General features: G+C 39.1%; 3 protein-coding genes across 3 annotated transcripts; all 3 read right to left on the reverse strand.

The window, feature by feature from the left end:
• Nucleotides 1–1,178: 1,178 nt before the first annotated feature.
• foxc1a (forkhead box C1a) lies at nucleotides 1,179–3,369 on the reverse strand. Its single transcript, XM_010746549.3, has one exon. It carries the CDS (start codon nucleotides 3,091–3,093, stop codon nucleotides 1,675–1,677), a length of 1,419 nt encoding a protein of 472 aa, XP_010744851.1. The 5' UTR covers nucleotides 3,094–3,369; the 3' UTR covers nucleotides 1,179–1,674.
• Nucleotides 3,370–8,972: 5,603 nt separating this feature from the next.
• On the reverse strand, nucleotides 8,973–12,436 carry foxf2a (forkhead box F2a). The gene is made up of 2 exons (XM_010746548.3): nucleotides 11,095–12,436; nucleotides 8,973–9,428 (listed from the first exon to the last, which is right to left on the reverse strand). The coding sequence occupies exons 1-2, from the start codon at nucleotides 12,050–12,052 to the stop codon at nucleotides 9,256–9,258; spliced, it is 1,131 nt and encodes a 376-aa protein (XP_010744850.1). The 5' UTR covers nucleotides 12,053–12,436; the 3' UTR covers nucleotides 8,973–9,255.
• A 1,302-nt stretch (nucleotides 12,437–13,738) lies between these two features.
• foxq1a (forkhead box Q1a) lies at nucleotides 13,739–15,000 on the reverse strand. The gene has a single exon (XM_010746547.3). It carries the CDS (start codon nucleotides 14,830–14,832, stop codon nucleotides 13,996–13,998), a length of 837 nt encoding a protein of 278 aa, XP_010744849.3. The 5' UTR covers nucleotides 14,833–15,000; the 3' UTR covers nucleotides 13,739–13,995.
• Nucleotides 15,001–24,186: the final 9,186 nt, after the last annotated feature.

Consider the following 24,186-nt stretch of genomic DNA (forward strand, 5'->3'; position numbering starts at 1 on the left):
TATAGCTGTGCGTAATTTCACACACAAGTCACACACAAAACCATTTAAGCAGAAAAACTGTTTAAACATATTTCTAAATGATGTGAGAAAATGTTAAATCTGCGCTTAATAAATATTGGAAAATAAATAAATGGATAAAATACAATTTGAAAAAACATAACTCTGGGTATATAGGACAGCAGGCGTGTATTTGTATTTAAATGAAACACTCTCCATTTATATGCGTAAAATGCTGATTAATTAAAATGTAATATTCATGAACGTGATTAAAAGAGATTGATCCCCATTCATTAATGTCACTGAGGGAAAACAACCAATATTTGCCTTTTTTCCTTTTTTTTCCTTTCTATTTTTTTAGGAATAACTGCCAACTTTCATCACAACAAAACATAAATCTGATCAGTCTGTCATTTTGGAAAAAAAAAAAAAAAAGAAACCCCTTATTCTTCCAATTAAATATCCACATACTCTGTATGGGATGAGTTGCGCGTAAAATAGCGTGACGGTCGTGGTTGTCTCTCCTCTCACGTCAGCGTCAGGTCAGACTGGTGAGAATTCAAACATCAAGACTTAAGTGACAACGGGACTATCTTTGGCATGTGTGGTATGATATTAAGTAAGCACTGGTATGCGCCAGTAAACACACAACGCAATCCAAAACAAAGTTGTGCTGTGTGCAGGCTGGTTGGTCCAGGCCTCAGGTCAACATCATCTCTAATCATCTCAAATAAAGCCGTCAAGTAAGTCTGATATGACAATAACTATAGAAGCAGTAAATTATAATGAATGTTAAAAAGCCCAAATAAACACATCATTCACAGACGTTTACTCTTTGGGACGTGCGCACACTTTTGGATACAAATTTGCTTTTTTTTTTTTTTCCTTAAAGATTTTTCCCCAAAGCAAAATATGTGTTTTATGGCATTATCACAAGTAAATATATCTTATTTTTTGAAGATCTGGATCTGTGCAGCAGGTTACAGTCCAAACATCCTTATTTATTTTATAAATACTGTGACGAACGCACACCATTAAAGAAGAAGTAGAAGCTAAATCTCAGGGGGTCAAATCGGATTAATAACGAGGCCTATTTACCTTCCAGTGAAAACTAACACGAGCCAGACTGGGTGTAAAATATCACTAGCCTGTATTGAAGTCTGTAAGAAACGAGGCGTAACTTTAACTCACATAAAATGACAATTTATTAAACAAGCAAACAAATCCTTCAAAATACTTTTCAACAAAGGAAGAATCTTTGAAATAGTACGGCGATATACACGTTCCTTTTTCTTACTTCTATAATGGAACAATTTTTTGGACAATAAGGCAATTCAATTTAGAAACACTTTTTTTGGTGTTTGGTCCATAATATCCGGCTACATTTTTAAAAAAATAAATTACTATATGCAATTTACACGTCCATGAAAACTGACATATCCTTAACATATCATATAAAGCCACAAAAGCAAAGAGAGACTTACGTGTTATTTGCAGTAACACTGTTCTTTAGAAAAACCAAGATCAAGTCTTTTCTGATTTTGTTTTCTGTCTCATATTAGTCCATGTGGTGTGGGCAGGTGTGGGAGGAGGGAAAATGTTGAATTTTGCTGAGAGAGTTCAAACACCGTGAGGAAAATATTGGGCCTGTTATGTTTTTTGTTTTTGTTTTTTTGGTCAGAACTTGCTGCAGTCATAAACGAAAGCTCCTGAAGTGCGATAGATGGATTGGCTCGGTGGGAATGACATCTGACAGCTGTTATTCCCATTCACCGGTGAATTATTCAAGCCAATTCTTTGGGATTCAAACATCTCTCGGACTGAATGGAAGTTCTGCTGCTGTGCTGGGTACGTTGCGCCCAGATGGCCCAGGTCTCCGGCCTGATTGAGGTACCATGAGGTCAGCCTCCCTTGGTGGGGATGGTGGCCCTCCTGCCCAGAGTTTAGATTACCGTGGGTCAGGGAGGATGAGGTGGTAGTGACTGAGTAATCTGGCAACGTTTCGTCCACGGTGGTGCTCGGTGCCAAGTGGCTAGATCTGTCCCCGGCGTACAAGCTCATGGCTTGCATGTTACAATGATAGGTTGCATTGGAGGTAGTGGAGATGGAGTTTTGGTTACAGGGTGAACTATAGACAGATGTCTGACTTGGAGAATAGTTTAAGGACAAAGACGGTGTTATACCTGTCCTGGTGGAGGCGGTGAGGCTGGAGGTGAGCTCAGTGGCCCCTTGTGGAGACCCCCGAAGGGAGGTCATGATGTTGTCTACGCTGAAGCCCTGCGTCGAGGCCTGGCCGTGGTGCTGGTGGTGCTCGGAGCTGTCCATGCCAATGGACCTATTGGAGGGGATGCTGTGAGGACTCCCGCTGGACATGCTGCTGCTGTCCGGGCTCTCGATTTTGGGCACGGTGCTCAAAGAGGGCGAGTCGGCCTGAGGCGGCGTGACTGTCCCGTTCTCAGTCTTAATATCCTGGATCCTCACAGGCTTGGAGCCCTGCACCGGCTGCTCCTGCTCCCGGCCTTGTTGCCTCGGCGGCACATCCTTCTGCAGCCGATCTTCTTTCTCTTTCAGCACGTCCTTCTTTTTGAACCGTCGTCTCCTTCTCAAGAAGCTCCCGTTTTCAAACATGTTGTAAGAGTCCGGGTCCAGGGTCCAGTAGCTGCCTTTACCGGGTTTTTTGTCATCACGGGGCACCTTGACAAAACACTCATTCAGAGACAGATTGTGCCTGATGCTGTTCTGCCAGCCCTGCTTGTTGTCTCGATAAAATGGAAACCTTTCCATGATAAACTGGTAAATCCCATTCAGGGTCACCTTTTTGTCAGGCGAGTTTTGGATAGCCATGGTGATGAGCGCAATGTAACTATAAGGGGGTTTGACCATATCCTTGGGCTGAGGTTGGGGAGTGTACGGTCCATACGCCCGGGCCATGCTGGCAGGGTATTGGTCATGAGCCGCATGAGAGTACATGTTCATAGGTGCTGGCATCCCGGTGTATCCCCCACCGGCAGCGGCCCTATAGTAGCTCGGGTCGCTGCTGATGTACGGCACGACGCCCAGTGAGTTGGGACTGGAGACGGAGTAACGAGCCTGCATGTCTTCACTTGGATCCGGCGAAAATAAAAGCTCCAAAATACGCAGACGGAGAGCTCCACTTCTCCCTCCTGTGAATGCCGAGGCGCTCAAATCACAGCTCCTCACTGCTCAGATAAAAAGAAGAAGAAGAAAAAAAAGAGAGAGAAAAGTCTGAACAACAGTGCAAGCGTGCAGGATCTCAACAGTGTTTAAGCCGTCCCCATCTCTGTGTCTCTATGAAACGCACATTGAAAAAGTTCTGAACTTTGGACATCCGTCACCACATAGGACTTTTGCGCAGTTACTTTCCTCCTTTTTGCTGCCTGGAGCTCCTCCTCCAAAGTGCACGAGTTGTCCAATGGCAGTGCAGAGGGAGCAGAACGCGCTCGGCCACATTCAGGGCTTTTAGAAAAAGCTAGAGGAGGTGTCGGTAACTCCCAGCCCACTCCAGCCGGGACTTCAGACGTGACAGAGCAACTCAACATGTACACAATTAGACCATGGAGCGCGTATCCCCGCACACTTTGTTTGAAAAAGACATCCACTATCAGACCTGTGTCTGTGTTAACAAAACAAAAACAGACGAGTTATTACTGAAATTAAAAGTTTGATATCTACGCATTCATCTGGATATTATAGCTTTAAATAAATGTGTTTTTTTTAAAGATCAAAACAAAACAAAAATCAATTTACGCATGCAAATTTATGTTTGGCATACTTTCCAATATGTAGTTTATTCACGACATTGTATTTCAGCTTTTATTATTTTTTTAATTGAAAAAAGATACAAACACCAATAAACCAAATGGCGTCGTTTACGTGCAGTTTAAACGTCTTTAAAGGTGAATTTTATTAGTTAAAAGAGTCAACACCAGCAGCAGATCACTGGGAGATCAAAGCAGAGGCAGAGCCCCGCAGTGGGCGGTTAAAGTGAGATCTCATTACAGCGGGAATTAAAGACAGTTTGGGCCCAAAAGGTGTGAGAGTTTATTCAAGAAAAGGATTTCAAGAGCGAAGGAACCAAACGGGGATGACCGTGACACCTAACATTTAAATATCTGTTGTGTTGTGTGATGTTAGAGGCCTTTTGAGAATTTGTTGCCACTGCGACCGAATAAACACAAGCAGGAATATGACACTGATTCACTCCTTCATTCATCTGTATATTTAAAAAAAGGGGGGGCCACTGGAGAGTTTATGAGGCGTTTTAAAAGAAACTGTGGAATTTTATGCCATGTAATTATTTTTAAGGCTGATGTTTTTAAATAAAATATTTTCACCAGAGATAGAGGTTGAATAACCCGACCCTGGATGCCTCCGTAAGGCCCTGCTGTCAAAGGCGACTGTGCATGAAATTGTAAGTGGTCACTGTGAGGCAAAGTTACAGTCCCAATATCGATGTAATCCTCCGCAGGTCGTCTTAATTAAATGTCCGTGCAGTGGCCTGGTGCTCCGCCGGTTTCTCCTTACATGGACCCGGGTATGAACTTTTTCCACCGCCGTGGGCTGTTTACACAGTTCACGACTGGTTTCTTTACTGGATACCATGGCCTGCCCACCCAGTCCTCCTTAACTCTTTATTATTTAAGGTATCCACGATTGAAGTAAAGTGAAAAAAAAAAAAAAAAAGACTGGGTGTCAACATAATAAACAAAACAACAGGTGACATTTTTTTATAGGTGTTTGATTAATTTTAATTATCAAAACAATCACAGTATAATGAGGACAGAATTATTGTTAAAACAAATGTTATGGTTTCATGGTGACACTTATAGGATTATTCTTATATTATTATATCTACGATTGAATTGGATTTATTGTCATTATATGTTTTTTTGTGCATTTTTACCACATAATCTTCCCACATTTTTCATTGCAAAGTTTTCGTATTAGACCAACGACTGAGATCATAGCACATCATTTGACAAAGGGAACATAAATATATATATAATAACTTAGATGCATTTAAATAAAACAATGCAGTATGCTGCTTACTAAATCAGATTTAAATTAGCAAATGAGGTGATGTTGACATAAAAACTATTCAAAATAGATAGATAGATAGATAGATAGATAGATAGATAGATAGATAGATAGATAGATAGATAGATAGATAGAGACAGAGAGACTATAGATATGACTGTGGCTCCCTCTAGTGTTCAGTGAATCAGCTTTGATTTGTGTAACTTTATTGGAGTTATTTAACCCCCCGTGAAATAGAAGTCATTCATTGTACGAACAGAAAAGGACTGCTTTTAACAAACAATGCAACTTTTTTATTGATGTTTTCTTTTTTTTGAAAATTGTACATGATCGATGCTATTGAGATTAATGTTAACTAATTAACATCTATCACTTAGATATTGTGTGTGTGTGTGTGTGTGTGTGTGTGTGTGTGTGTGTGTGTGTGTGTTTGTACTAAACTAGGATCTCCTAGCAGGCAGGCAAAGCTGTTGCAGAATATTAATATGACTCTACTTCCACCTCGTGGCATGTTTTGGTATAGTCTGAAATCAGACCTTGAGATGCACTAGTCCAAACGCTATGAGGCCAATATAGCCTACATAGATAGATAGACGTCTCATATGGGCATGGTGTCACTATTCTTTGAGCTTATGTGCTTTAATATGTTTTCATTTAATGTTTCCTTATATGCCACCAACATGCCAGGGACTGCAGATGAAAAATATCTGGAACATTTACATGAAGGACTTCAGTGCTCATGTTAATTAATGACCATTGTCCCTATTTAGATGAAATAAACATAAACCCCCAAAACATTCAGCCTGTCATTGTTAATATTCTTACTTTTTTAACCAAGTATTGTAAAATATGGTTTAAACCAAATCCAAGATACACTTGAGGTACCAGAATAGAAAGTACTCATTATGCAGAATGGATCATTTCAGAATATTCCCAGTCCAAACACAGTGACAAGGACTGAAGAGGAACAAAGTAATCAATTAATAAATGAACAGATAAAAAATATATATTATTATATAGAATGTGATATTAAGGGTTGCTACCTGACAATACATTTCTCAACTGAACCTCTAAGGTTAAGTTTATAAAAAAAAGAATCATGTCTCACAACCAGGAAGACGCTGGAGAGACGGTAAGCTGATCTTTATGACAGCAAAAACCTCTTTCATGCAAGGAGAGTTCCCTGACACGCACACTTAGGATGTTGGATTATGGATCCATAATGGATGTTGGACTGACTGGATGATATCATCATTATTGATGCATTCATGTGTGCATCACTTTAATGTTGGAGCTGGTTTATAAATCAATAAAGTCTCATCTTATTTTGACCTATAGTCAATAATATAGTAATATATCACTATTCATTTGTTGATTGTATTTTCTGTTATTTATCTGGATCTGTGAACTGACTAAAGCTATCAAATAAATGTAGTGGAGTAAAAAAACACTTGCCTGAAATGGAGTAGAAATATGAAGTAGAAAATGGAAATACTCAAATACAAAGTATTTGAAATTTAGTGCAATGATGTACAGAATTACTTTCCACCACTGGATAACGTGATGCATGCATTGCACCCTTTAGCTTCAAGCTGATATGTGTCTTGTTGTTGTTCAGACTTTTATGTTTGTAAAACTGAACCCTTTGTCTGATGATGATGATGATAGGGGCTTTATTTTGTCATTGTAGCAGTACAAGTACAGTACAACGAAATTGCAATTGTTTAAGGCACTTAAGCTGCTGAAACTGTGTTTCATACATGGTCTCATATTCTAATTATGTTTAAAAAATAGTGATCGTAGTGTGCAGAATCACATATTTTATTTGGTAAAACAAATATTTCAGCTCTGATCCAATATGTGGCAAGGTGAACGGTCCTTGGCCTGGCCCCATCTGATCCCTGTATCGTTCTTTTCAGTGACATCTTAAACTAATGACCCAAACAGGCCATGTATTGCATGTGCTTATATAATTTACACTTACATTGTAATCCTCTGCTTCCTCCTCTTGGTCATAGGCACCAAGACAGAAATAAAGTTGATGATACAACAGTATTTGTTAAATACACTAATCCTTTGGTTCTGAGGCAGAAATCTAGAAACACTGCCTCCTCTGGGTCACACAAGAGCATTGTCATTAAAATATCTTAGTTGAATTCTAAAGCAAAACAAAAACATACATTTTCCACATTAAAAAAAGAGGATCTGTCAATCTGTAGTGAAACCCTGTCAGGTCAGGAGCACTATCAGGGATTTTAGTGGCACATCAGCTCTCACACAGATTCAAATGGTAAACAAACTAATGATTAAAGGAAAAAAAGATTGTAAATTTGAAGACATTTTTAGACTTTTTAAGGACCAGCAGCCAGTTTGGCCAGAGGAATTACTAACTCACTGAAGAGGTGTTACAATGCTTTGTGACGTGACATGTTTCAGTGACTTATGGCTGAAAAGAAGATGCAATACAGAAATGTTAATTTAATGGGTTGATCAAAATGACTTCCTCAGCAACATATCACAAACATGCAGCAGGTTAAAAACTCTAAAAGTTGACTGAAATGTTTAAATATTTGTTAGAAAATGTATTTATTTATAGTCTGTGTAGCAAAAAATGTGCAAACTACTGCTTCTGTATCAATATCTTAATTTTGATTAGTTAATTTGTGGTATATATTTTTGATATATCCTGTACCGGACCACAGATATCCCCATTCCTCTTCAGCACCATGGACAGCAGAGGCATTAATAAGCTTTTAATGTAACCGGCATACTGCTCACACTGAGTTTATCTGTGTAGCAACAGTTTCTATTGTCACTGACATTATTAGTTTACATTCTGTAAACATGCAGCTCTATAATACAGGGCCCATTTCTACATGACCTCTCAGTCCTGGACTTATTCATAGAATGAAAATATTATGGACTCAGCACAGACCGCTGTGTGTGTGATGTTTTATGTTTTATGTTTTATGTGTGTGTTTAAGGCACAGCATTAGGGTTTTAAATCAGTAGCCTTTTATTTTGGTGGGATAGATTTGATTAGGAAGCCTAAATGGAAACAGAAACCTTTTGTCACTATACTAACCCATGACTCTATGAAGAGTCAGAACTGAATTCATCAAGTAAATTTGTTGAGTTGTATCTTAGGTAACTTAACAGTATGGGTCCACATCAGAGGGAAATTTACATTTCACTCCAATGCATGGATTTAAAGATGTAAATATGGATCAGCGTCTTCTGATTTGGTAATTTGAGCCCTTTGACTTTGAATCACCACGAGGTGGCGGTGCAGTCACGTGAAAAACGACTTTAGAGTTCCTTTAAATGCGGCTTTTGTCTTCTTGGTTTTGCTTTAGTGATTGATCTAATGACAATCAATACAGTACAGTAATATATGTTTCATATATCATTTCATATTTCAAATGACACTTAAAGCGTTCTCATCGCCTGAACAGACTCAAAGAAGCATTACTTTCTTTTAAAGCGTTTTAACAAATGCGTGTAAGTGATGTTAAATGTTAAACTGATGAGTTCAGTGCATCAGATGCCCACTATGAAAATAACATGATGTTTATTAAATAAAGCACTGATAAAACCGAATTCTGTAATGGGGCTCAGTGCGATGATATATGGGACCTGTTAATGTTATAAAACAGGAATCCTGAACCTTAAAGGACATTATTCATGTATTATTTATTATTTTGTTGCGAATTAAAGAAGTGATCATTCTTTTTGAAGGGTCAGGAATAAACGGAAATAGTGGAAGCCAGAGAAATTAATATTTTTCATATTTAATAAGATTTGAGCTCATTTGGGTGATATAATAATTCCATAGCCTAATAATGATGGTAATAATAATGTCCTTGCAGCACAAGGAAAGAAAGATATGTAATAAACAATAAAAACTTTGACTTTTTCACGGGAAATATTTATTATTATAGACATAAAACACTTTCAAATTATCCCTTGAAAATCTTTTTAATGGTTTTCTGCAGGAAATCAAGCGACAACTTCAGCAACTTCGGAAAAACCAACTCAAGTGAAGGAATATGATAAATTCAGGTACGTGTACATTATGAAATGTTGCAGTAAAAATGTTGATATTGCTTAGTTCACCGAGGATACACGAGCAAAAAGTCACCAAAGACTGTTGAAATGACTCCACCTGAGGAAAGTTCAGCTCTGTCTTTGGTGTTTTTGTCACATGACACACGGCTTCACGTCCTGATAGACGCTCTGGTGATGGTGATGGAGCTGATGATAGTAAGATCCTCCGGTGCTGGGATGAAGAGAAGAGATTCCGTTTAGATTCAAAACGAGGTCCTTCCTGTCACACACAGGAGCTGAGTGGCCGGAATATCGAGACAGTCCCACTGTGAACACACACGACAAATCTGGTCACATCTTTAGCTGGGTTTTTTTTAGGTTAATGCTAGATAATAAAAAGTAAGCATATGCATTTTCATTTATATGTGCTATACACTGTGAGAATGTCAAACCATGACAATAAAAGACCGTAAAATATGCTATGAAGTATGACTGTTTTCCTGTTTACAGTAAACACAGTCAAATTGCAAAAACCTTTATTTATACACCATTTTAAAGGTACTTATACAGAAGGAAGTAGTATTTTATACCAGAGACTGATAATTGTACAGTAAAACACTGTAATATTTAATAGCATAGTTGACGGCCTTTGCTGTCATGGTTTGGCAGTTTTTCATCGTAAAATCTACATTTCAAAATATGGATTAAAACATTAGAACATTAAATGTGAAATTGTTGTAATATTACAAAAAGTCTTTAAAGAAATCTTATTTATTACAGTAAAATTCTTTTTTTTACAGTGTAGGAAAGGTTTTCTTTGTGGCTCTAGTTTCAAAATTGAAGTTAATGTTTTTTTTTTATCAATGCTTTAGGCTCATTTCCTAATGTTTCATAGATCAGTTATAAGCAGTTATTATATCAATATATTTGCAGGTTGTTAAATCATTTTTATTTGGTAATCCTGCAGTTATAAACGTTAGTAATCCATTAATAGATTATTATTATTAGTTATCTTCTAATAAACCATCATGCTGCAGGTATAAATGTTAGTAAATATGAATAAAGGTTTTGACTTTATTTGATTGTTGCTTTTTTTGTTTGTTTTTTGTGTTTGTTTTGTTACGATGCTCCTTCAAGTCTGCAGCTGTAAATGTTAATAAACTTCATGTAGATTTAGGTGTAGATGCACCTCAATTCTGCAGCCCTAAATGTTTTCTCATTAGTAGCTTGTGATCCACATATTAAACAAATATTTTACTAACCATCAACAAAGTTATACAACACCCACTGACTTATTATGATGTTGTACCAGTTTGTTTTGTTATGCGAATTAAAAGTCAATGAAAAACAAAATAACAGCATTCTGCTGTAAATAGTGATTACTGTTCTCCTGTAGCTCATGTTAAAGGCCTTTATGAAGTTGCACTGACATAATAATAAATAAAAAAACAATAGAAAATATCTGTGTGCTATTTTCGTTACTTCTTTACATGTTATTGTGCACTGAGCCCAAATCTCTACACATTCTACAGCACAAAATACAAACAAATAGTAAGAAATTTAAACACTGAGTTGTGTTGGGCACGTAAAATTGTGCACATTTCACACACATTTTTTTAAATGCATGATTAAAAACAAAGGTTTAAATTGGCGCAAATGTTACGTTCTGGTTAATTAATGCACATTATCTTAAGGTTTTACTTTTTTCGCTTTTTAATTGAGCCAATATTGATTTTTGAGTCAATAAATAAATAAAGGTTCGCTCAGGTTGGACAGTTGGTTCATTAATAGTCAAAAACGGATTCGGAAGTTAATTTTCTGTATAGATTACTCATCCACAGCAACTGGTTTAAATAAAAAATAAAAAGAAGTCTTAATAAAATTGTGCTTTACGCAAAGAGCAGTGAACGCATCACTCCAATTTATTGTTAACCATGAGTTCTTATGGTGCAAACAGGAATCAGAAGAATATCTCATGCATATTGCTGGTACCTGAAATCTCAGAAGAATCTCGTGCATTATGGTGCAGATAGCCTTGATCCAGAGAGTAAGAGGACATCCCCGTGTGCAAAGCAGAAGAAGTGGGACTGCTTGATGCCAGCGACTGCTGTTTGATGTATGAAGACACACCGGGTGAATTCCAGTGTGAGGCTGCATTTGCATAAGGAGACTGACAGTCCAAAGTGCCTACCATCGCAGGGGGGGACTGCAGGGGGCTGTTGCTGCTGTCCGGGCAATAGTCCACATTAGAGGCCACCTGACATGCGGCCATGTAGGATGAGCCGGAGCCTGATGACATATGTGGGACGTGATGTCCACCTCCGAGGCCCTCAAAGCCACCTGGAACTGTATTACCCATGAAGTCTATGTTGTAGCTGTTATGACACGCCAATGAGCCTGAAGGTGATTGAAAATCAAAGTTTTGCGGCAGCATGGAACCGAACCCGATACCATTCATCATCCTGTACATTGGTTTCAGAGCTTGGCATTTCCTACGGAACCCCCGAGGTCTACGACGAAAGGAGCCCTCCTCGAACATGAACTCACTACTCGGGTCGATGGTCCAGTAGTGTCCCTTACCAGGTCTACCGAGACCCTTGGGCAGCTTTATAAAACACTCGTTCAGAGACAGGTTGTGTCTGACGGAGTTTTTCCATCCTTGGTATGATCCCCTGAAGAAAGGGAAGCGGGCCTGCAGGAACTGATAGATTTCACTCAAAGTGAGACGTTTGCTCGGGGAACTTTGAATTGCCATCACAATCAGGGCGATATATGAATAGGGAGGCTTTTCAGGGCGCCTCAAGCCAGAGCTTCCCTTTTTCCATTTGGTTGGCGCGTTCTGCGCGCTCTCCATCACTGGCTGTGCGCTCAGCAGACCTGCATTCAGAGCTGGACTGGTGCGCAGAGGATTTGGTGGATCCAAATGTTGCTTAGAGCTCTCGGTCGTCATGGTTGCGCCTCTGTTTGGTTCCGCTCACTGTGGGGGAAACTAACCTTTCCTTTATTTCAAATGCTATTCAAGGTTCCCTAATGCGATGATTAAAATGTCAGAGTCCCTTTGCGATGCGCTGCGCGTTTATAGCCGTAAAAATCAAGAAACACCAGCCGCTGTTCCTCCCTCCTCTCTCTGTCCATCGCTGGCAATAATCCCATAAGAGAGGGGAAATAAAGCTCCTCGACTTTGCTTGCGCATATCCACCCGGCCAAACACAACTCGACCACCTATCAATTCTTAAATCTCTCTCTGCCCTTCTATCCCCCCAAAATCCCTCCAAGAAAGCTCCAGGAACTACTCCCTCCCCATCTGGCAAGGATCCAGACTAGAAGCCGGACACAGCGCAGTGGAGTAAGACAAATCTCCTCCCACGTCTCCCACTTTCCAAAACACCTCTGAATCCATTTGTCAGACAAGCATTTGATAACGACATCTTTCTATGGTGAACTATGAAAAAATATGTTCCTTTGTCTGGGGCGCACGTAAACAGTGACGATGCCTTGCTCGTGGTATTATTTTGGTAAGGTACGAAAGTCCTCCAGTGTTGGTTTGTTTGGGGTCTGTTCAGGGTTAGGACTCTGACATGAGAAGCATGCTTTTTCCATCAGAGTGTGCCAGCCTACCACACACAGCGCACAAGTGTCAGTTTACCTCAGCCTGGGTTATATCGTTGGAGAAATTAATTAATTCATAACTCTAAATGAAGTCTTAAGAAACGATTCAAGTAATTAATCTAATATCGTCTGTGCAAAGTTACTGTAAATCCCCCGTGACTTGTTTGAATTTTACGCATGTCTGGTGTCATTACAGTGCAAGTCACCACAGGTCGTGAAATCATTTCTCATATATCAAGCCATGCTTCAACACAACCTACCCAGAATATCAGCAACATCAAACATGTGACCCCGCTGCGTTCAGGATGCACGGCTGCTTTAAAGGAAATTTACTTTCTAGCCTCAGAAGAATGGGCCTACTTGGAAGACATTTCTTCCTATTGTGGATTGGAGTTTGACTTCGCTCAGGATGCACCATTTGTATAAAGCCCTTCCTGCGCATGTGTGGTGACTGAGGCGACAGCTATTTGCAGCGCCAGACAGAAAACATAAATATTGGATGCCCCTATCTGGCAGCAGCGAGTTTCATGAACACCGAAAAGAAAATACTTATAAGGCAATTTCCTTTTTTTGCATCATTACTTATAACAGAAAGTGGATTGGCTGTATTCAAGATTTTCATTTCATTGTGGTTGTTGTCATTATCATGTGCAGTGCAGGCCTACACATGCCCCGTTATTGGAGCAGGTTATTTCTTCCTGGACAAACTACAGAAGCCTCTTTTTCATAGCAAAAAATAAATAGAAATATATTACCTTTTACAAAATATCGATAACACAACAGGCTGCATGTAAAAGGACCTTAAGTAGCCTACATTTACAACCAATCCCTGACAGAGCTTTCGAATAATTCTGCACATACACGCCCCAAATAACATTATTCCCACCTAACAGCTGTAGATGCCCCCTGAAAGGTCTTCATTTGGCTCCATGGGAACCACTGACTGCTTAATATAAAAGAAAGATAGAAAACAAAGTCCAAAATATATATATGTTTTTATTATTTTGTTGTAAAGAGCATATTTGGGAAGAAACACACATATAAACAACAGCCAAAGTGCATATTTCCAACACGTTTGTTACACAAAGAACAATGTCAGTAACATTTGAAACAAATAAATCTATTTACAATATCAAATCTGATGATTCTTTAAAAGGAAAATGACCAGAGGTACAAAAATAAGACAGTGTAACACCTTGCCACCACAGTAATGTCCATCATCAGTGCATGTTGATGATTTATAATCAAGTAAAAAAGAAAAAAAAAAAAAGTCCGAATTTATTTCTAATATCGCAAGACTGCGCGTGAAAGCAGTCCATCGTCATAGGGGTTTGACACATGCGCAGTGTAGGAGTCCATAAGACAAGGTGACTTGACGTATGGAAATGAGGCAGGTGTATTTGAATGTGGCATCATTAGTTCACTGTAGCACGGCCAGGTGACGGCAGGGTGCACTGGTAAACGTTCCTCACGTGAGTCCCTCTTGAACGGCTTGCTGAGGATGCTGTCTATAGCGAATGAACTGGTGAACTTGACACATGAATCAGTCTTTGTGGCGGGTGTAGACTGCTGAACGCTCTGTGGCTCCTTTGCGCACACAGACACCTCTGGCTCCCTGCTGAACTTTTTATCAATGCGCTTTCTTCTGCGACGGAAAACCCCGTCAGCGAACGTGTACTCGCTGTGTGGATTGAGCATCCAGTAATTGTCCTTTCCCCAAGGTCTGGACGCGTCCCGGAGCACTTTGAGAAAACAGTCATTCAGAGACAAGTTGTGTCTAACCGAGTTCCTCCAGCCGGTGTAGCTTCCTCTGAAGAACGGAAACTTTTGCATCAGGTAATCGTTTATTTCCGCCAAAGTCAGACGTCCAGATGGGGAGTCCCGGATAGCCATGGCGATGAGAGCGATGTACGAGAACGGGGGTTTGGGTCTCCGTGTGTACGGCTTGGATTTGGTGTCGGTGCATGGAGTAACAGGTGGAGGGCTGTGCGCCACGCAGTCCCCATCCGATCCCAGCTCCTCCTCAACAGAAAGAGGAGAGCGTACACTCCCCTCTGCATCACTGGTAATCTCCAAGTGTTTCATGTCATAGTGGCTTCCACACAACACCTCCAGCTTCATGCTTTTGATGAGTTTGATGAATTATCCTCTTTTGACGGTGACCTATCCAATATATCTCTCTCTGCGTAAAAGTCCGGACCTTGTGTGCATCAAGACGACTTGAATCCAATCAAGTTGTTTTCAGCTACCATACCTGCCACAGCAGTGAAGCCCGTCTCACCTACAAATGTGTGTGAGCAGAAGTTTATAGCCGGGCTCACCTCAGGACCAACCCAAGAGGGCGGAGTTAAACGATTTCAAAAGATTTGGATCCACATGAAACATGTTCACATTGCGTGCATGATAGTCTATAATAACACTTTTGTAGTCATAATAAAAGTTTCACCACAAACACAATAATATAGCATTTGGCAAAGTAGGAGATGATGCTCACTTAAAACAACACTAAGCGCAGCTTAATTACTGCCTCACCTGTGAAACGTGATCTGGCAGACACCTCGGGACTATTTCACCTGAGACAACCAGGTGGCGTATGTTTCCTTTGTATTTCAAGGTGTGGTTGATGCCTGCAGGCACTTCAGTATGACCTGTCTGTTTCAGGCAACACTAAATCACAGGCATATCTACCTCTTCATATAGATATTTCAATTATTTGCATCCTAATCATATACGCAATGCACTGCACTATTTTTCTAGGTAATATCTAAACCTAAAAACATCGAATGTAAGAAAAAAAAGCTCCCTATAGATGCTCATATGATCTCTCATATCAAAGCACTCTAGTCAGAAAAGAACTTCAGATGTTCTTATCCCACATAGAAACCATTGTTATTGTCTTTTCTCTCTCTTTAAACAAATAGTCCTTCCTGTTACTCAGCGCCAAGATAGTGGATTCACTTAACAAATCACTGATTGTGATTTATTTTCTTTTACAATGAACCGCCTCGAGGTTTTGGATGACTCTGGAACAGGTGGTGTCACTTGTAATGGGATTCCAAGTAAAGCCATCATGTTGCGGAGAAATTGCTGATCAATGGTCAGGTCAGGAGGGAAGAAAGTGTTCAGGAGCCTCTGATGTCTTATGCTGTAATGTTTATTGAAGCTTGGCCAAGGAGAAAATAGAGACCCCCACCCCACCTGCAAATGCACATCATGTAGATGCCCGAGTCGGCCTCACATTTTGCCAAACTCATGCTGGTGGTCAGACTTTAAATGCCTACAGAACACCACAAATATTATACGCCCAGTAATAGTCAAAGAGAATGCATTTACCCATGTTTGTGTTACCGTCAGCACATTCTAGTCTGGGGCCGCTGTTGTCTGTTTATGTTAATGGAACATCAATGGCAAGCTATCTATTATGTCTAGGAAGCCAACATTCAGTTCCTTCGACCCTGGTCACCAGGCAACATTTAGATAGACTGGCACCTGCTTTCCTCAAGCAAAGCCAAACAACTCTACTGTCTAGGACATAAAGGCCCATGACTGACCTAAGGATAGGAAATTCCATAACAGTGAACAGTTACTTCTAATACTCTATATCTATAACTTATGTATCATTTAATAAGTGTTTCATTCTCATTTAGTCCAGATACGTTCTCCTTCCACTCACTCCCTGCAGGTTCATCTGGCAGTCATATTGAACTCAACAACCCATAGTTGTGTAATTGGTAGTCTTATTTCCTGCAAATTACCAAACCAAATCACTGGTTTCATTGGTTGTGCTGCAACAGTGTCACCAAGTTGACAAATGGAAAAATAATATCCTCATACACCACCTGGAAACCAATGTTGACATCACACTGGTCACTGATATGTTGTTACTGTGACAAGTGGTTCAACTTTTGTTTATGCAAACTTTTCAAGCTGTTTCTGCGCATAGGTTACACATGTTTGTGCTGGTGTGAATGTTTTGATTTTCAGGTAATAATCTGTTTGTGTTCTCCGTGACACCCAATCCAGGGTGAAGTCACTATTTTGAAAGGTTGGATTCGTGTAAGCTAACCACACAATGGCAAGAGCTCAAATACCATGTATTCATTCTGGTCACTGCATGTAGCAGCTTGTGAGGCCATCGTGTGTCTGTGTGTGTTTTTGTGTACATCAGGATCTCCTTATTAAATCTTTATCTGTTCTGGCTTTACAGGTGGAACCGGGGAGGAATGTGTGTGAGCCTCATACACTGCCAAAGGTGTGCGATGAAAAGAAAAGGTACTACTTTCTCATAATGCACAGGGTTTAAAGTAATTATTGGCTTCATTAATGGTTAATAAATCATTTGCTATTGGTTAGACTGCCCTTATGTGGACCATTATTAACATTCTAGTAAAACTGTGGACTTAATACATAAGTCTATTTATGAATGACTTATTAAGATTTATATCTTTATGGCTTATTGGAAAGTAAGAAATCCATGACATCTATAAATTGATTACCAACATTTATAATTGCATTAAAAAATAAAAAGGATAAACACTAGCAGCAACTGTTCTTACAAAACCTAGAAACCCCAAATCTGTCCTTGATAATAACTAATAAAGATTTATTGATCATTAATTAAGCTATTTGTAGGGTAAAAGTCCTATATTAGACTTTATTACCAGATAAGTTAATGTTTAATGATTTTATTCCCTTTTTTTGTCATGTGTATCTCTGTACAACAAACAACAGTGGATTTGTTTGTTTAACTTTCATTACTTACCACTAAAAATTAATGTAGTTTAAAAAATATAGGTCGCAGGTGTATCTGTGAAAGCTTAAACGCTGAACTTTGGACAATAGATAGATAGATAAAACCTTGAGTTTACATATGAGTCTATACAGTTACATTGTCCTCTGTCAATGTCACACAGCCATAAATCATTATAACTACAGACAGACTTTGTCTCTCCCTTTCTTTGAAATCAGTGTTGTGGGAGTTTTGAGCTCGTCAGATTACAGTGTAGTGCCAAGCCTTTCTGCAGAAACTAGATCTGATAAGATCTTTCAGTTTTCATTAGCTCAGCGTTCAAAACACACATCCGTAAGCCATGAAAACAGAAAAAGCACAGTACGAAGAAGATGCACATATCTATTAGAGAGCAATATACTGTTTCTGACTCTGGCCTTGACACTTCACTTGTTGATGTGCTGGAATGAGAAACATTGTCAAGCATGTCGTGAGACTACAGCGACTACCACCCTGATTAGTGCTGGCACTGTGCTCGGTTCATAAACATTCAACAATGTAAAACTGATGCCAACATAATAGACTGCATGCACAGATTTATAAAATATGTCTACATGCATACATAGTTTCGTACACTTACCGTTCAGTGTATGTACCCCGATAATGTATTGAAGACCTGCAGTTGCTGATAACCACCTTCTATCACAATCTTTAAGCTTCGAGCTGAACGCTACTTTGTTTCTGTCTGCAAGGTGACTTGGACCAAATTGGCCAAACTCTAACAAGTTCCCTCTGTTTGTAGTTGTTTGTGTAGGAAAATAGTTTTCCATTCATTTGTTGGAGGCAATCAGGAAGAAGAATAAATATTCTTAGTTGACTGCAGGTGTAAAGAACAAAGCCGTGGCTAAATACAGCACAGGAAGTAACATCAAATGTTTGGTTGAACTGTGTCTCTTTATGCTGAATCAAACAAAATACACGTTCGTGCGTGTGAGTAATTGTTGTCTTAGTCATCTGTTGGTCTCCCATTAGGATTCTAAGTGGTGTAAATAGCTATACTTCTGGTCTTAGTGGTTCTTTGCAAGCTGCTTCATGTATTTTCCTCACATGTACATTGATGTACTTTTTTTTTTACATGCACATTTAAGTTAATACATAATATTTTTAGAAGTAATAATCATAAGTAGATAATCGTCTCACATAGCAGAACAGATTATCGCACTTTCTTTTAAACATCCGAGAAAACTATTTAAACCCTGCATAGAATTTCAGTAATGTAAACTGTTGCAGCCAATTCCTCAAGACGTCTAAAAATAACCCTTCAACCTGACGAGGATTTAGTTTGCATAACTCTCGTTCAAGGCTCGCCTTTCTTGTTCTCTCTCTGTCTCGTGCGAGACAGCAGATCATTTGGGATGTTCATAATGTTTTCCAAAACATTATGTAGCCTCAGAACTGGGGATGTGTTCAAAGTTGATTCCAGGTACTACTTCATGCTATTTTTGGCAGCTGTGTGTTAATTTTGTTGTACTATATATCCCACCTCAAAATATTTCATCAGCCACTAATTATAGTATTTAGACAGTTCTGTTTTGAAACCATGTTACCAGTGTCTCAGTATATAACTGGAGCATTATGGTTTTGCACAAACATGTGTGTGTTCTTAGTCACCATCTGTCTGTTTCTTCGTGTATATTTGGCTCAACATGTTTCTTCATGTATATCTGGTCCCACCCTCCAAATGCACACATCCTGTCTTTTTTAAATATAGGTGCTCTGTGTAATGCGGATTTAAAGTTCAGGTTGTCTTATGTCTGCTGATGAACAATGAAACAAAGAATGAAAGCAGGCTCATGCTTGTTGCTGGCTTGGAAAGTTTCTATTTTGGTCTCATCACTTCAGAGTTAAAGCAAAGAGCTGCCAAGCCACTGAAAAGAAAAAATGTATTTAAAGAAGCAATAAAAATTTCAGGCACGCGAGGATATCCACAGGTGGAGAGGAATAGAAATGTTATCTTCTTTTATCCTGTTGCATGTTCATGGCATGTGGGGGGAAACAAGAATTACAGAATGGTCAACGACTCAAATTAAGAAAAGATTTGTCTCTGGTTACAATCATATTTTCTATTAATTATCTAGCTGTGCAATTAAGCCTCTTTGAATGTGATAGGATTTTCATTTACATATTTCTCATTTATCATTCATCATATTCACTTTTATGCAGCATATATTGCTTCTATAGTTATTTAACTATTGAGATTTTTATATATATTTATTAATGATCATTTTCTTGGATTTGTATTGCACCCAGTTATGTTACCTCAGCATCTTTTGATAAACAATTTTGCTTGTGTATGTATATCAGCTGCATTTTCTAGTGAAATAATGATAATCACGAGTCAATAGTAGGGGCAAACAGAAGATATAAAGAAAGATTTTTTTAAAAAGCAAGTCAATAGGCATAAATATTTATATATATCAAGAATTTCCCTTCAGGGATCAATCAAGTACTCTATCTTTACATAGAAAATAAAAACTTTATAATAAAATATTGTTAAATTATTTAATAAATGCACCATATGACTTGTTTTTTTTGAAAGAGCTGTATAGTTTTGTGCAGGAACATCCAACCTATTGACCAGGGAGTGTGAAAAAGTCCACAAGCAATTTGTAATGTGCAAGAGAGTAATCCAAAAGATGTGCATTAATGTAACACATTTACATGAAGTAGACTTCATGTTAATGTAGCGTTCCACCACCCGAGGTAAAAAGACAGACCAACTAACCAGGTAGAAGAGTGCTGAGTGGAGGACAGTTGTACAGATGATTATGTTCAATTTTGTTTTTCATATTTGCGTCAAAGGCCGTTTCAGTCAATACTGAGACAGGCAGTCTGGGTCTGATAGGCCAGGTACTGGAGACTGGTTTGGTGTGAAAGTAGAGATGTATACTTTATGCAAGCCATCTGTGTGAGTACACCATGTAACTCCTCTCTCATGTTTAGACAGAAATGGGGAAATTGGATAAACAGTGCAGCACCGAGGGTGGGGTTGAGATAGGGATGTAGTCTAATCCAGCTATCAAATGGAGAAACAGTTTCCACACTGACCGGGGGGGGGTTTTGACGTCATAACAATGTGAGTGATGACAGTGGAAGCATTAAGAAATGTGGTTGATCCTTTCTCTATTTATTCTCCTTGGGGTCTTTAGTACTGAGGTCTGTGTTGATGCCTAGCGTATGATCGGACAGAATCTCGTAAGCTGTTACTGACGAGCAGCAGGGGTACAAAACTGTTAACGTCTTTACACTATGGTCGAGAGAAAGGCCAGATAAATATTTCAAGCTATGTATGAGAATGTATGGAAGACATTAGAGTAACTTGATCCATAATGGAGTAATAGGGGGCTCAACTTTTCAGGTCTAGCATGATATTTGCATGCATTGTATTACTGTTAAACAAATACTTGAGAAGTACTGTATATATTTATATAGTCTACATATTTAAACTCCCCTTAACAACTGTAATATTCTCAAAAGTCACCAGACCAAAATGAATCACATTGCCAACTGATTTAATTTCATTAAATCACTGTATTGTGCTCATGAACTGACATACAGTATACAGAAATGAGAAAATTCAGTGAGTGTTCTTTTATCTACAATCATTAAATGAATAGTTAAGTTAATAATTTGTTTCATTTCAAAGGTCTGGTATATTATTTTGTTCACTAGAAGAGTCATCAGGTTCAGCGTCACCTGCAGATAACCTCAGTCTGTCTTCAGTGTGACCAACAGTCTTCAGAACATGGCATAAGTAAAACAGAAACAATTCAAAGCTGTAAACAAACAAAGCCATGTTCTCTCTTTTCCTCTCAGTGTGCATGACCTATGTTGCCATAGCAATGGGTAAATTCTGTCAAATTCAATCTCATGATGTACAAAGGTTCAAAAAAGAGGTTAAAGCCCAAATGTAAGACAAGCTTAAGTTTGGAAGTTTGGAATTAAAATATCAAGGTAACTCGGGCGGATCTAACTAAAGAGGATATTAAACGTTTATAAATGTTTTTTCAAATGAAACTGCATTTCCTTGTCTTTAGTTCCCCCACACACCCTGTGTCACTAAAGACATCAACGGCTCCTCGCTCATCTGTTTGTCCTCCCTTGTTTGCGTGTTACTGGTCAGATGTTGATACTGCTATGGGAATCAGCAGGAAGTCGAACCATTGTTAAACAGATTAACAAACTGTCATTTCCCTCTGCGATCACGGCGACTTATACAAACCTGGTTATATTCAAAATGACAACTCCGCTCCCCAGAGGAACAAACATAAAGCAGACTCGCAAAGATTGTGACATTCCTCATAATAAGAGCTCATTAATCATTGTATACAATTTTTAATAATCTCTACAATTGTCCTCAATTAGTTTAGAAAATGTTGATATCTGGCTATTACACATAATATATTTTTTTGCATGTCACAAAAACGATACAGAAAAGCACGTTTTTGAGTAGCTCCACATGGTTCTCAGGCAACATGCAATACAAATAACTTTAGATTATGAAAAAGATTAAATAATATTATGTAATATATTGAAAGTGCTTGCTTATGAAAATAGCTTATATTATAACAACATCTCATGACCAGTTCTAAGCTACAAGCATTGCATGTATCTACAGTAAGTGGCTAACCGTAGCTTGAATGTGATATTTTTTTTCTTGTTGTTACAAACAAGTCTGAAATGTTTTATCTGCAAAGGACAACAGTTGCGTGAGGCCATGCTCTGCTGCCCTGTGACTAAACATTTAAATCTGCTTCGACATGTGGGATCTTGATGGGGGTTCTGATACTATCAACATTTCAATCATACTGTATTTGTTTCTGTTTTTCAAGTTTTACGCACTTTACGTACTACAGTAGTCTAAAATGCAACATCCTTGCAATCTGATATTGACACAAAACTTGGATTTTGATATGAAAGTGTGGATTAAACATCACCCTATGACGTAGTCATCATTTATACATGTCCTGCGATTTACCTGTTCTGTGGTTTACTAACAAAAATGTTCTGACACTGTGGGTGCATTTATCAGTAATAAAATTTATATTTACACCAACTGTTCAAAAAAAAAAAGCTGGTAACAAGGCTTAGCCTGCCCCAACCGTGCTCAACTTGTTTTGCCTGCCTTCAGGCCTCCAGGCGTCATTCGTGCATGCAGGGGAAGAAAAAAAAAGTCTCTGTGATGGGATCCCCTTCAGGTGAAGTATGCTTAGATAATATCTCCATTACTACGTCTACAGGACCTGTTTGGGTTATTTTCAAATGAGAGAAAAGAAGACAAGGGGAAAAAAAGTCTCACAACAAAGGCCTGCGTGCAAATGGGTGGAGGAACTCCCTTCAGGTGAGTGCTTGTAAAATGTTGGCTTTGCACGAAACCGATGCAGCTTTACCAGCACACACCTTATTTACACCTACTGAGATAGGAGTCAATCTGAGTTCAAATGCCATGCTGTCAAGAAGATTTAAAGTACTGTGGATCTGTGGTAATCATAATCTTTATCTCTCTTACACTTTCAACAAATATTATATATTTGTTGATTTTGTTACCAGGGTTGCCTTTCTTGATTTAATCGCCCCGACTCTATAAAACTTAAAACTATTGTGCATTAACCTACTGACCATTAACCCGACTGCATTATGTGTTTGTGATTGTTTACAACAGAAGGTCTTTGTCTGTGATCACAGCATAACTTTCTAATCCTTGTTCCCCAACGACAAAACTACATTTTGGATGTGAATGAAGCTATTTAGATCTGTTGTGCTTAAAGCGAAATAAAAGCAACGTCTGTTTCTCGTGCGGCCTCTGTTGGATTCCATAAACAGATCTCCCAGGTGGTCTAAGTGTGTGTGCGTGTGTGTGTGTGTGTGGATTTGTCCCTGCATGTGTTTGTGTCTGTTTCTTTGCGAGTGGTGGATTTAGCATGTGCATGTGTGTGTTTTAGAGGGAGGACAGCCAAGCTCTTATGGATGGCGGTGCGCTCAGCAGAGCCAAATGCAATTTGACAGCTGAGTTTAATGATATTTATTTCCAAGCCACACGCTTCCAGACCTGTTCTGGATCTGTTCTCCCTGATGGACCTCAGCTCAGCACAATGCCTCAAACCTGGTGTGAGTTTACTCGTAATGTCTCTGAATGGGGAATGTTTAGAGCATGTGTGATGAGTATGTGTATGAAGCAGTGTGTTTGGGCGCGCATTGCCATTGGTATGTGGACAGGCTCCTCGTCTTGTCTCCATAATGTGTGATCGCACACGTGTTGACAGCGGTAATGGATCTTTTGAGACACTTTAAATACACACAAACTCTCCTGAAGGTGAATTAGCCTGCTCCTACCTGCCATTTCAAAAGGTTAACAATCCTGGCTGCAGTCTACACATCTCTCTACTTTCAGCCCCACCGCAGAGCTGCATCAGGTCAGCGCTCTGTTCAGCGTTAGCTCAAGACCAGGGCCAGTCTCACAGACTGAAACTACAACACAAGCCACCCATTTCTTGCTTAGTGGCATGCTTATATGCTGTTCCACCATCTTGGTACTCTCAACATACGGGGCGGTGTTTAGCTCATGGTAGAGAAGCCCTATGTGCAGTCCCTGCTGCAACCTGTGGCTCTTTCCCATGTGTCATTCTCCGTCTCTCTCTCCCCGAATTCCTGTCACTCTTTAGCTGTCTCTATCAGAAACAAAGCTT

This window comes from Larimichthys crocea, chromosome II (assembly GCF_000972845.2).
Source record: "Larimichthys crocea isolate SSNF chromosome II, L_crocea_2.0, whole genome shotgun sequence".
In the NCBI taxonomy this organism is placed as follows: domain Eukaryota; kingdom Metazoa; phylum Chordata; class Actinopteri; family Sciaenidae; genus Larimichthys; species Larimichthys crocea.

What these genes read in the sequence shown, in the direction of transcription:
- foxc1a (XM_010746549.3), bottom strand. Translation starts at nt 3,093, where the DNA reads ATGCAGGCTCGTTACTCCGTCTCCAGTCCCAACTCACTGGGCGTCGTG.
- foxf2a (XM_010746548.3), bottom strand. Translation starts at nt 12,052, where the DNA reads ATGACGACCGAGAGCTCTAAGCAACATTTGGATCCACCAAATCCTCTG. An exon ending in AGATTCTTCTGAGATTTCAG is followed by an intron (nt 9,429 to 11,094) that starts GTACCAGCAATA and finishes GTGTGTTCACAG; the next exon opens with TGGGACTGTCTCGATATTCC.
- foxq1a (XM_010746547.3), bottom strand. Translation starts at nt 14,832, where the DNA reads ATGAAGCTGGAGGTGTTGTGTGGAAGCCACTATGACATGAAACACTTG.